Here is a 12,898-nt window from a genome sequence, read left to right as displayed (position 1 = left end):
TCGGTAAGGTCTTTTGAAGATTTTTTTCCCCTCTCACACAAAAAAAAAGATAATAAATGGGTAATACAAGAAAATGAATATTACCATTTAAAAAATAGGTATTTAAATTGAATTCTGGTTGTCTTGACTTGAGGGAAATTATATTGATTTAAGTCATTTTACTGAGTTAACTTGCAGATTATCATGACTTAGGTAAAAAAAGACTTAAGAAAAAAAAAACTTAATTAACGTTATATTGATTTAAGTCTTTACAAAAATGAGTTGACTTGAAAGAAAATGACTTAAGTTAAAGACTTAAAACTTAAGTCATTTGAACAGTATATTGAAATTGACTTAAGACTTAAGTATTTTTAAAACTGACTTGTTGCAGCTCTGTGTGTTAATAATAATTTTTCATTAAAAACGTATTTATAAAAATAGAATCAGGAATAACACTTCAACTTATTAGTGTCCTAACTGGAGCTAATCATATCAAAATCACACATGCTCAATTGGCACAAATAAGTTAATTTTCATTTCTGCTTTCGTTATTCGTAGTGTTGATCCTTTCTTGGCTTTTATATGGCGGCGGTGGTTCTGCTAACAAGCTGTTACTTCTGATAACGTCAATGTACGAGGGTGGTTGATCATAAGCACTACTAGCGTTTATCACATTGAAGCGGGCAGGATTAAAAAGTAGAGGATCGTTTACATCGGACGTATCGATAATAATATTGCGAACTATATTATTACGCGGCGTCCTAGAATTTCGATATGCGTAAATATCACAAGGAATTACGTTAATATTTGTTTGATTGCGAAGCGCTATATTTTCGCACAGGCTGTGCCTTTGTTGCTGTATAGCGCTTTTCTTAGCAAAAATTAATACTTTAGATATTATTAGCAGGAGAAGGATTATAGAAAACAGAATGCTGACCACACCTAAAATAAAAAAAAATGTTTAATAAAATGTTTTTTCAAATTAAAAAATAGTGTACTTACAAACTAATATAAAGAGATACCTAGCAGTGTGCTGAGTTTGAGGTACATTTGGAAAACCCAATTCCATTTCTTCATATGCTGAAATAAAAAAAAATAAGTATTTTTTGTATTCATTAGAATACAAAGCATTAGCTTTTATACAACACAGTCGTAATCATAATCGCAATTCAGTGGCGGCTCGTGACTATACAGGGTGCTACAAATTCGAGGTACGAGCATTGGTAACTCGGTAACCGTAATAGATACGAACATGGTTAAATTGGGGCAAAGTTGCGCTTTGGGATGTTCACCAAGATGCCATCAAAAAAGTTTTAAAAATTTCAAGGATTGCTGAGTTTTTTGGAAAAACGGATTTTTTTGAAAATCAATTTTATTTTTTCGTGTCGATACTTTTTAGAAAATCAAAAACTAATTGCACATGCTCATAGCCACTTTATTAGGACTATCTGATAGTATTTTTAGATTTTTTTCAAATTAGCTGATAATTTGTGAGATACAGAGGCCAACTTAATTTTTTTAAATACGGACCTGCATTTTTTATTTCAGATTTTGAAAGAACTCGCTCTCCTGAATACAATGATATGCCACACTTAATAGATAGGCCAGGAAATGTAGCCGAGTGTTATATGTAAAGGTGGAAAAAATTAGTAACCAACCAATCTCAACAGGAATGTGTAGATAATGATCTCCTCTTTAACCCCTCAAAAGTCCCATTCGGTCCCAGTGGGGGAAGTTTGAAAAAAACCGCCTCCATCTTGGATTTTTTCGTTTTTTTCAAATATCTCCGTTTGCATCACTTTTTTCGAAAAAACTAAAGATATGTTTTTTGTAGAGAACTAAATTTACAATATTTTACCTTAAATCATTTTCTTTCTAAAATAAATAGTAATTGAGATAGAGCAATTTTTTACTATACGTTTTATAAATTTTCCAGTTTTTTTTAAACCAATCGGCTATAATTTTTAAGTTAACAGTATAGTGTTAATATAGATAAACAAAGTATAACTTTAAACATTAAAACAATTAAAAAAAAACGTATAAATATTATTTATTAAGTAAAATTATTGTTAAAAAAATTATTATTAAATTTAAGTTATAAAAAAATAAAATCCATGGCGTCATTCTGAGTGTCATTTTCGTCCTCAACTAAAATAGTTTTGTGCAACTAATTCCATAGCACTGACCACACTTTGAAGAACATTTAAGACCCAGTTTTCTACAAGACCAATTTTTAGAACACTGACTCTCTTTGCAATTGCAATAAATTGATTTTAGTTAGGTCAGGAGGCGTCACTTCTGTTAATTGAATAGGTGTTAGATTGCCTTTTTGATCTATCTTCCATCCATATTGTAAAGGATCTAACTTATTACAAATCCCATTGTTAAATCTAAAAAATACAACTTATAATATTTCATATAATAGATATTTTTACAGTTACCAGAAAGTATGTCCTGAGTAAATGGAGTTTTGCAGAGTTTTCAGATGGAGGCAAATTAGCTAAATTAAAGGTAGTCTTAAGGGCTTGTCCTGATGTAATCCTATTATATAGAGTATATCTAGTAATAACAATAATATAATAATAGATCCCGTATATAGCGTTTAACGTCTTGGGAGCAGCAAGGTACAGCTTGCCATGCTAGAGCCGTTCGGTATACGAAGGTAATGTGGCTGGCACTACGCTGTAACCGCCTATTATTACCTCAGGATTGTGAATCCCAAGTACTCATTTAAGGTTCAGTCGACCTAGCTACCCAAACTATTTTTATTTTATTAAAAATAGACGACTGATGAACTACCGGCTGTAGGATTCGAACCCACAACCAATCGATTGGTAGACGAGAGCTGTACCTCTACACCACCGGGTACCTATAGAGTGTATCTCAGATGAATAATATGTTTAATATCGCTTGGGCAGTGATATAGATTTAAAAGATAATTTAATTAGTCAAGATTAAATTATCTTTTAAAGCTAAACAAACTACCCAAGCTATATTAAACATATTCACCATCTGAGATACACTCTATACAATAGACTTACATCAAGACAAGCCCTTAAAAATATCTTTAATTTAGCTAATTTGTCTCCAACTGAGAACTCTGCAAAACTACATTTACTCAGGACATACTTTCAGGTAACTGTAAAAATATCTATTCTTATATAAGTCAATACAAGTCATTTTGAGGAATGTTTTATTTTGAATGAAGAATTGTGTGAGGGAGTGCTTGTTCAATTGTTAAGCCAGTAGAAAATAAAATTCCAGTGAAAATTTTAAATGTAATGAGAAGGCGGTTAAAATTAGAAATTTTTGTCCAAAAGTTGAGAATTTTGCTGTTGCTGAGTATGATGTGTGTAGCTTTGGAAAAGAACGAATTTCAGTTGAGAGAGTCGATAAAATTTTAGATTTGGTAGATACAAGATCATTAAATAGTGAAGAAAAAACATCGGTAGATAAAATTTGAGCTAAATATGCAGATATTTTTCATTTACAAGGTGACTATTTATCAGTTACAAATCTTTATAACCAAAAATTTGGTTGCAAAAGGATGCAAGTCCTGTTTTTGTAAAACCGTACAGGCTTCCGCATGCGCAGAAAGAAGAAATTCATTCTCAAATAGACAAAATGTTGTGTGAAGGTATAATTGAGGAAGCAAGGTCTGAATGGTCTTCGCCTTTATTAATTGTACCGAAAAAAGCAGATCAAAGCGGAAAGAAAAGATATAGAGTAGTGTTGGATTATCGCTTGTTAAATCGACAGATTAAAGATAACGAGAAAATGCCTTTACCTAACATAACGGAAATTTTAGATTCTTTATCAGGGGCTATATATTTTTCTCATTTGGATTTGGCTCAAGGATACTATCAATTAGAACTAGAGCCGGAAAGTAGACCTTATACAGCATTTACAACCGTGGTAAATTTCAGTTGAAACGGTTAGCGATGGGGATGAAAATTAGTCCTTCGGCATTTTGAGACTTATGACTGTGGCTATGGCAGGTTTAAATTATGATGCTTGTTTTGTATATTTGGATGATTTAATAGTTTTTGGCGACTCTTTGCAAAACTATAACATAAATTTAATTAAAGTTTTAGAACGTTTAAGGAAAGTTAATTTAAAACTTAATCCATCAAAATGTGAATTTTTGAAAAAAGAAATTCTTTATTTAGGTCATGTCATTTCTTCAAACGGTATTTTACCAGATCCAGAAAAAAGTAGAGCTATTTCAGAATATCCTATTCCTACAAATGCGGATGAAGTAAAACGTTTTGTAGCTTTTGCAAATTATTATAGAAAATTTATTAAAAATTTTGCGGAGATAGCACAACCTCTTAATAACTTATCTCGTAAAGGAACAATTTTTAATTGGGACAAAGATTGTGAAAAATAATTTGAAATTTTAAAGCGAGCATTGATTAATCCACCAATTTTACAGTATCCAGATTTTTCGGAAAACAATGAATTTATATTAAGAACTGATGCAAGTGGTTATGCTTTAGGAGCTATTTTATCAAATTTTAACGACAAACCAGTCGCGTTTGCATCTCGAGTCTTAAATAAAGCAGAACGAAATTATTGTACAATTGAAAAGGAGCTTTTAGCCATTGTTTGGGCTGTTAAGCATTTTAGACTTTATTTGTTTGGAAGGAAATTTAAAATTTTAACTGATCATAGACCTTTAATTTATTTATTTAATATGACTAATCCGTCTAGCAGATTAACAAAATTTAGGTTAACTTGGAAGAGTATGATTTTTCAGTACATTATGTAAAAGGCTCTGAAAATGTAACAGCTGATGCTTTATCACGAGTGAGATTAGAATCGAGTGAACTTAAGGAAATGAATGGTAGTATAAATGAAAAGGTGAATGTAATTATAAGAGCTCAGTCAAAAAAGGCAACTTGTGCAAATCGGTGCATTTCTGACATGTCCAGTAGCAAAAGGCTTGATCACCCTGTTGTTGTGGAAGTGCTTAAACGTACCGATGAGACAGCTGAATTACGTCCACTGACAGATACAAATTTTAAAAAATCTAGAAATTTAATACATCGTTCCAATTCGCACTTAAATAATATTATATATGACATAGATGCGCAAATAATATATCTTAACCAGAACCACCGATCAGTGTATGACTTAGGTACGTCATTGAGGGAACTGGTTAATAATAAAATTAATATTTTGCAATTGCAAAGAGAGCCAGTGCTCTAAAAATTGCTCTTGTAGAAAAAGGGTCTTAAATGTTTTTCAAAGTGTGGTCAATGCTACGGAATCAGTTGCACAAACTTTTGTATTTTAGTTGAGGACGAAAATGACGCTCAGGATGACGTCCTAGCAGATTTTATTTAAAACTTTAATTTAATAATATTTTTTTTAACAATATTATTTAATAAATAATATTTAAAAGTTATTTCTAATTGTTTTAATGCATAAATTTATACTTGTTTTATCTATATTAACGCTATACTGTTAATGCAAAAATTATAGCTGATTGGTTTAAAAATCTGGAAAATTTATAAAACGTATAGTAAAAATTGCTCTATCTCTATTACTATTTATTTTAGGAAAAAAAAAATGATTGAAAGTAAAATATTCTAAATTTAATTCTCTACAAAAAACATATCTTTAGATTTTTCGAAAAAAGTTATGCAAACGGAGATATTTGAAAAAAACGAAAAAATCCAAGATGGCGGCGGTTTTTTTTAAACTTCCCCCACTGGGACCGAATGGGACTTTTGAGGGGTTAAATAGGAGATCATTATCTACACATTCCCGTTGAGATCGGTTGGTTACTAATTTTTTCCACCTCAACCTCCAGATTGACTGGCCTAAGATACTCTTTTTTTGTTTTGGAAATTTGGACACAATTTATTTAAACTAATTTCAAGTCCGGCTCTGTTTTTTAACATTTAATATATTCATCGTTACAATATTGATAAGCTTTCAAACTTAACAGTGACGTGGGTTGAATACGGAAAATCAAATGTAATATAATAATAAAAAATAATATAAATAAAATGTAATATAAACAATCAAATAATTTCCCCGGAAGATGGATTGGAAATGGTAGAGCAGTATAATGGCCAGCGAGGTACCTGAACCGTCTGATGACGTCAAGTAATTCGACAGGTCCAAATTTTACAAAAAAGTGAAATCAACACATCTCGGCAGTTACAATTTAGAGTACAAAATGCATCCGAAAGTATAAGGAGATCTATTCAAAATCTATAAATAAAATTGAATGAAAAATAAATTTGTGCAATAGGGAGGGTGGCAACCCTTTCAAATATGTTTGAAGAAACTAGTTTGTAGAAGTTAATTTATTCATAATAACTACGATTAATATTATGCAAATTATTAGATTGTACACTGAGAATTTCAAATTCACAATAAGAAAAGTTAAAAATAATATCTTTAAATTGCTGATCTGGATATTATTTATTTGAATCTTTCAGTTGGCTCAATTTTCCTTATTCAATGTTAATTAGCACTGATCAATATTGTTGCGATGAATATAATCAGATTAAATAATTTAAAAAAACCGAGTTGGACTTGACATTTTTTTAAATAATAATTAAATAGTTTTGTTGCTGTTAAGGTACCCAAAACAAAAAAAAGTATAAAGTGTGACATGTCATTGTACTCAGGAGATTGAGTTCTTTCAAAATGTGAAATAAAAATGCAGGTCCGTATTTAAAAAAATTAAGTTGGCCTGTATCTCACAAGTTATCAGCTAATTTGAAAATCTAAAAATACTATCAGATAGCCCTAATCATAGACTTAAAATAAAATATAGACTGAGCATCTCATTCATAAATAGCTGGAACATGCGGTCAGACAATGTCTTGTTATTGTTGTGTTATTGTTTTAGGTTATAACGAGTGCGACACGAGCGATAGATAGGTTGTCTCTGTCGTAACGGTCGTTCCCTGACGACTCTGACGAGAAACGCAACACTGTCACTGTCTTTCATTTATCAAGTACACCTGAACTCTCCGTATCATAGGCGGGTATTTTTTTTATTTTAATGAAGCTATAATTAAATTAAAAATATATCGTATTTAAACTTTTTTATATTTTATTAAGATTTAGGAGAGGTTTTTTTTAAATAAAAGTTTAGAAAAAACGTCTTTAGAAAAAAGTCCAAAAAGGATAAAAATAATAAAATACATGTTATAGAAGAAATTTTATAATCGAAATAACGTAATTTTTGAAATTATTAAAAAAAAATATTAATTTTAGTCCAACATTTACAACCCCTAATATTAATCAAAACAGGATCTATTCTACAGATATAATAGAATCGGCGACAGGAAGAAAAAAAAAATTATGATTGTTGTAATTTTTTTTTCTGGTTAAGTGATGTCTTATTTATGTAAATTAGAGAAAACATAAATCTGTTCCATTAAAGCAAGGAAGGTGATAGGAAGTAGATAAAATGAAAAACTACATTTATTTAACTGGGTATTGTCTTTATTATACCGGGTGCCAAAAAGCCCAAAAGTGGCTCATCCCCATAATTTTTTTATTTTTTCAAATAAAAAAACAAGATTTAGTATGCTAATATATGAAATAAATTAGGATTGATTGACACATTCAATTATTGTTTTTGATCACTTCCTGATCGCACCCTCGGTATATTTCTACTTTATTCGATAGAAAATGACACTCTGAATAGAATGGCATATCATATGTCAACTTTTGACATTTTCGCATATGGTTTAATGGTAATTGTAACACGCAGTTTATAACGACAATTTGACTCGAAATACCAAGTGTTTGGTATCAATATATTCATAAAAAAATGGTTTTTCCAAATATGCTAATGAGTCACCCTTATTCAATTTGAAAAAATTGACATATGATTAAAAATACGATTTGTACATCTTTTAACCTGCCTAGACAAGACACGAAACCCATTAGACGATCAAAACTATTTTTTCAAGGCTCCTTGATTAAAACTTAGTGTTTTTAACAACATCAGGGCACCCAAGATTGAAATTTAAAATACGATTTGTTTTTAAGTGACAATGTCAAAAGTTGACATGATATGTCATTCTATTCAGAGTGTCATTTTTTATCGAATAAAGTAGCAATATACCGAGGGTGCCTTTAAAAATCAAAAGACGTAATCATTTCCGGTGAAACAGGAAGAGACCAAAAACAATTAAATACGTCAATCAATCCTAATTTATGTCATATGCCTACTAACAGACAAATCTGTTTTTTTATCTGAAAATATAATAAAGTTATAGGGGTGAGCCGCTTTTGAGACGAACCCGGTATATTAAAAAATATTGTTTCATAATGTAATATCATTTTAAAATTCTTGTATGTTATTTTAGATTCTGAAGATAATTTTAGAATAAACCGGAATATATTTTTAATAAAAACATTATTAATTATTAACAGGGTTATAATAATTATGATTTTGTTACAAAAACCTTTATATAAATGATTATGTAAGAGAAAAAATTCAGATTTTACATTTTACTAAAATATTATCTAAATAAGCGCCTTTCTACAACAACGCCACTGGCTCCCAATGGGTAAATTGAGAGTTGCCTACCGGTCGAAAGTCGTTTCAACACTTAAATAGATTATTTAAAGTCAAATTTCTTGCAAATTTGGCACTGGCGAACCATATTTTATAGTTCTTGAACAGAAAAAGTAAACAAATGTAAATCGTAATTTTTGGGGCTTACTCAACCGGGTCTCACAATGCAAATTCACCTCCAATATCCCTTTAGTTGGTCATTGGCAAGCACTCTCTCATTGTACATGAAAATAACAAAACAAACATTTACTGATCTGGATAAAATTGATAGTTAAATAGTAAGACTCACCCGGGGGTACTCCGCCCCCTAGCCACTGACATCACTGATATTCTATTCAATATATCCCATTCCATATCTTCCATCTAATTAAAATATTATTCGGATCTATTGGTTAATAATCTTCAACAACTAGCTAGTGTCACCTGAAATAGTATAGGGGCTTCCCCCGGACGCAATTCTGCCGCTAAACAGATTCGCATCCCTTTTTTCGAGAAGACATTATGGAGACCTCAAACTCTCAAGACCAACTCGAAGGCAGGACGTCACAGAGGTTTTCTTACCGTGGTCAAACGACCCCGTTGGCTTACAGTCAAACGACTTGCAACTATATTAGTCAAAAGACTCGCAACCTCCATTTGTCAGCTCTGTGACAAAACACAACACTACACAGCCGGCCGGCCTATCAACAACTGACTGACCTGCCGCCTGCCGAGCTAAGCCTCCTCTTACATCACAATTTTACCTGATCACAAATATTTACATCGCTTGCCAATGAATCATACTGTTTTCTCTAATCGACTTTCAAATAGAGTGTTTTAGCATTACCAAATAAATAAATAGAGAGTTTCCGAAGGAATGCATATTGTTTATTAGAATAGTGAATAAATAAAAGGATTATTATGACGAACTTATTTTCCAAGTTTTACACAAAATAAACACTTAAAGACTACAAGCTAAGAAAATGCGTTAATACAGCCGGGGAGATAGCGGCAACAAAGCTTTACCGCACACGTGCGACACGTACTACAAGGTAATAAATGAATGAATAGGCGACCTCGGTGTTGCCATATTGTAAAGAACTTATCCTTTTTAAATAGTATCCAACTTATAATTTAGTAGTATAAGGACTATTTAATACATCTATGGAATATTAAAACCTACTTTATTAAAATGTAGTATTAATATCTCAATATATGTGTATAACAAGAAAAAAAAAATATTGATAATATTAAAGACGTGACAACATAGGTTGGATGAGGAAGGCTAGGTCGACTGTACCCAGAAGTAAACATGTGTACAAAAAAGATTGTTTGACCGCGTTAAGATGTAAATAGTGTAGTCTATATTTTATTTTAAGTCTATGGCCCTAATAAAGTGGCTATGAGAATGTGCAATTAGTTTTTTGATTTTCTAAAAAGTAACAACAAGAAAAAATAAAATTAGTTTTCAAAAAAATAAGTTTTTTCCAAAAAACTCAGCAATTCTTGAAATTTTTAAAACTTTTTGGTGGCATCTTGGTGAACAGCCCAAGGCGCAACTTTGCCCCCATTTTACTATCTTCGTATCTATTACGGTTTCCGAGATACCAATGCCCGTACCTCAAAGTTGTAGCACCCTGTATAGGAAAGCGAGGCTACATGAGGTTAATAATTTTGTTTAAACACGCAAAAAAAAACATAGTTGTTTCCTTTTGAGCCTTCCCAAATACACACGATTTTTTCTGCTTTCCTGATAACTTAAATTTACACTAGATAATTACATAAAACAGGAAAAAATAGTTTTAATACTTTACTTACAATCTGGTAGTCCATGACAGCATTTTGGTCGAACCGTTACATTGCAGTTTGGATCATGATGACGATCGCAACACCACATCATTGGAATACATCTTCCATCATCACATGGTATTTTATCTGAGAAGAATAATAACTTGATACTTACTTTCAACTATAAAAAAAAGTGATTTAAGTTCAACGTCCAAGCCCTACAAGCTAGACTTTGTATGTAGGAGAACAATTAAAAAACACTAACTTAATGAACTTAAATCACCTTAGTTCATTAATAAATATTTTTGCTATTTCTACAAAAGAAATCAAAAGTTTAAAAAAAATGTAATAATTATGTTTTAAGTTAATATTCATACAAATTTGTTAGAATACCTTTGCAAGGGTTTTTAGTGCATGTTGCCACACTTTCATCAGATCCATCTTTACAATCTGCAACACCGTCGCACACATAATGTTGAATTATACACACTCCTGTTGATACACACTACAAAAAACGTTCATTTCATTGTATATATTGTGACAATATTATTGTCATTTCAGCAAAAGAGTACAATCTGTCTGAGAGGACCTGTGACAATAACTGTTGTCTATCATTTTAATTTATGGGCAAATTGTATTTTTTGAATGTAGTCTATCGAAATTTTCCCTGACTCATGGGACAGACTATATATAATTTTGACATGAAATTAATTTACCTGGAACATGTGTTCATTGCAATAACTAGTTTCATACATGGGTTTTTTATATCTTCTTTTAATTTCATCTCTCACTAATATTTTTACTGCTTTATGCAAGTTAAATTTACGACTAATACAGATATATTTGCCTTGGTCCTCGGCTTGCAAGGGATCGAACTTCCTTTCAGATTTATTAATTTCTTTGACTTCAGAATTTCTAACTGCTTCATTAAAACTGTAAATACCGTAACTATATTGTAAATGGTTTGTACGGTAAAGTATGTTTAAATACCTCTCGATGTTTTTTAAATTTTCATCATCCTTTTTCCATGATAACTGATCATCAAAACTAGTTTCGTTAGTTGTGGTCACCAATTCACAGACTAAAGAAAACCGATTTCCAATTTTTTCTTCAATATCTGACGATACTGGGTATATCATGTCATCATTTTTCTTATTAATTTCTAATTCTAATTTACCTAAAACAAATATGTTAGAAATAAATTGTAAGCTGAAGCAAGTATAGCTGGAGAAATGGTATAACTTACCTTCTACAAGAAAAACAAAAAACACGGTAAAAAAATAAATATTAATAAGCATTTTAAAATAATTACAACATTTTTTAATAACTAAAAAAATAAATTTATTGGGAAAAGAATATTCAAAAGAAAACAATAGCTATTTTAAAGATTTAATAATCCATAGAAAAAAATGAATGTAGATATTTGACCATAGCTCAGTAAAACATTAAAACATAAGACCATACCATAGATAGACAAGTGTCATTTAGATCATATATAAATATTTTTCAAATTTTAACAAATTTATTCCGGTCATTCCGATTCCGATTAAGACAAACTTTCTTTTAAAAAACTACATAATGTGCGCGTACAGGAAACACAGCGGCTGACCCTTGTGTGTAAAAATATGGTAAAAATAGACCGTTGGGGAAGTCGCTTACTTGCCTTTCATTAGTATATTCTGTGACTTAGGCCCGGTTGTACCAAAATAAACTGAACGAGAGTTCAACTGATCGGTTGGTCAAAGTTGAACTTGGATTGCGTTGCACCAACTCGCGTTCAGCAGAACGTCGATCAATATTTAGTTTCTTATGTTGGTATTGAATTTCACAGTAACTTTTGGAGTTTTTATATAAGTTGGCGTAAATGCTTTTAAAAGTTTGTTTTATTGATTGGCGGGTTCTCCCAAAATATAAATTATTGTACCTTTTTTCCTTTCTGTTGCCATAAAATACGACTTTTTAATACCTGTTCGCGGCTGACCGATTCGTTCATTTACTTTTTAGACGTTCTAGCTAATACATCTGTACATCATACCTTATTTTTTATATTATATTATTATATAAAGTGAAATCTATATTTAGATGGTATCTAAGGGGTTTAACAAAAAAATTAACAAATTGGAGTAGTTCAAAAATTGAACTAGCTGAGCTTCAAAAGAAATGTTTCCTAGAGCAGCACAATTTAAAAATGTCTCAAATGCCAGAAAAGCAAGAAGCCTTTATGAGGCAGCAGGCAGCAAGAAAGGGAGCATGATGAGAGAATTCAATTTTTAAAATTTAGCAAGGAACTAATAAAAAAAATAATTGACCAATAAATACTCTGTAAATATATAATTATTAAAAAATATTATATAAACACTTCCCAGCAAACACGAACTATCGGTAAATAATCGGCCAATTGCCGTAAACGATGGCTGAGTAACGGCATCGGCAAAATATAATTGGTCCTATGTGTTAATGATGATTGAATTTTGGCCTTTGGCATTTGAACGCTGGCATAACGTTGGCATTTATTTAAGTAATCATTTTAAAGTATACAACCGGTAGTGCATCAACGGAACGGCAACGTGCCAACGTGCGTTTCCCATTCTTCTT

At 31.1% G+C, this 12,898-nt stretch overlaps 1 protein-coding gene across 1 annotated transcript; it reads right to left on the bottom strand.

Annotated features, from left to right (window-relative positions):
• Positions 1 to 211: 211 nt before the first annotated feature.
• Positions 212 to 11,736, bottom strand: LOC115888303 (low-density lipoprotein receptor class A domain-containing protein 3-like). The gene is made up of 7 exons (XM_030907986.1): positions 11,550 to 11,736; positions 11,294 to 11,480; positions 11,020 to 11,236; positions 10,697 to 10,808; positions 10,334 to 10,450; positions 982 to 1,059; positions 212 to 921 (listed from the first exon to the last, which is right to left on the bottom strand). The coding sequence occupies exons 1-7, from the start codon at positions 11,599 to 11,601 to the stop codon at positions 506 to 508; spliced, it is 1,179 nt and encodes a 392-aa protein (XP_030763846.1). The 5' UTR covers positions 11,602 to 11,736; the 3' UTR covers positions 212 to 505.
• Between the last annotated feature and the right edge of the window lie 1,162 nt (positions 11,737 to 12,898).

Source organism: Sitophilus oryzae, unplaced genomic scaffold, assembly GCF_002938485.1.
Source record: "Sitophilus oryzae breed Bouriz unplaced genomic scaffold, Soryzae_2.0 scaffold_708_pilon_pilon, whole genome shotgun sequence".
Classification (NCBI taxonomy): Eukaryota; Metazoa; Arthropoda; class Insecta; order Coleoptera; family Curculionidae; genus Sitophilus; species Sitophilus oryzae.
This window is presented reverse-complemented; position numbering and strand designations above follow the sequence as displayed.

Bases quoted from the DNA above. Each gene is read 5' to 3' on its own strand.
- LOC115888303 (XM_030907986.1), bottom strand. From the start codon at position 11,601: ATGCTTATTAATATTTATTTTTTTACCGTGTTTTTTGTTTTTCTTGTA. The intron at 10,451-10,696 runs GTATTCTAACAA...TATTCTTCTCAG, and splicing joins CACTAAAAACCCTTGCAAAG to ATAAAATACCATGTGATGAT. The intron at 922-981 runs GTAAGTACACTA...TTTTTATTTTAG, and splicing joins GTATCTCTTTATATTAGTTT to GTGTGGTCAGCATTCTGTTT.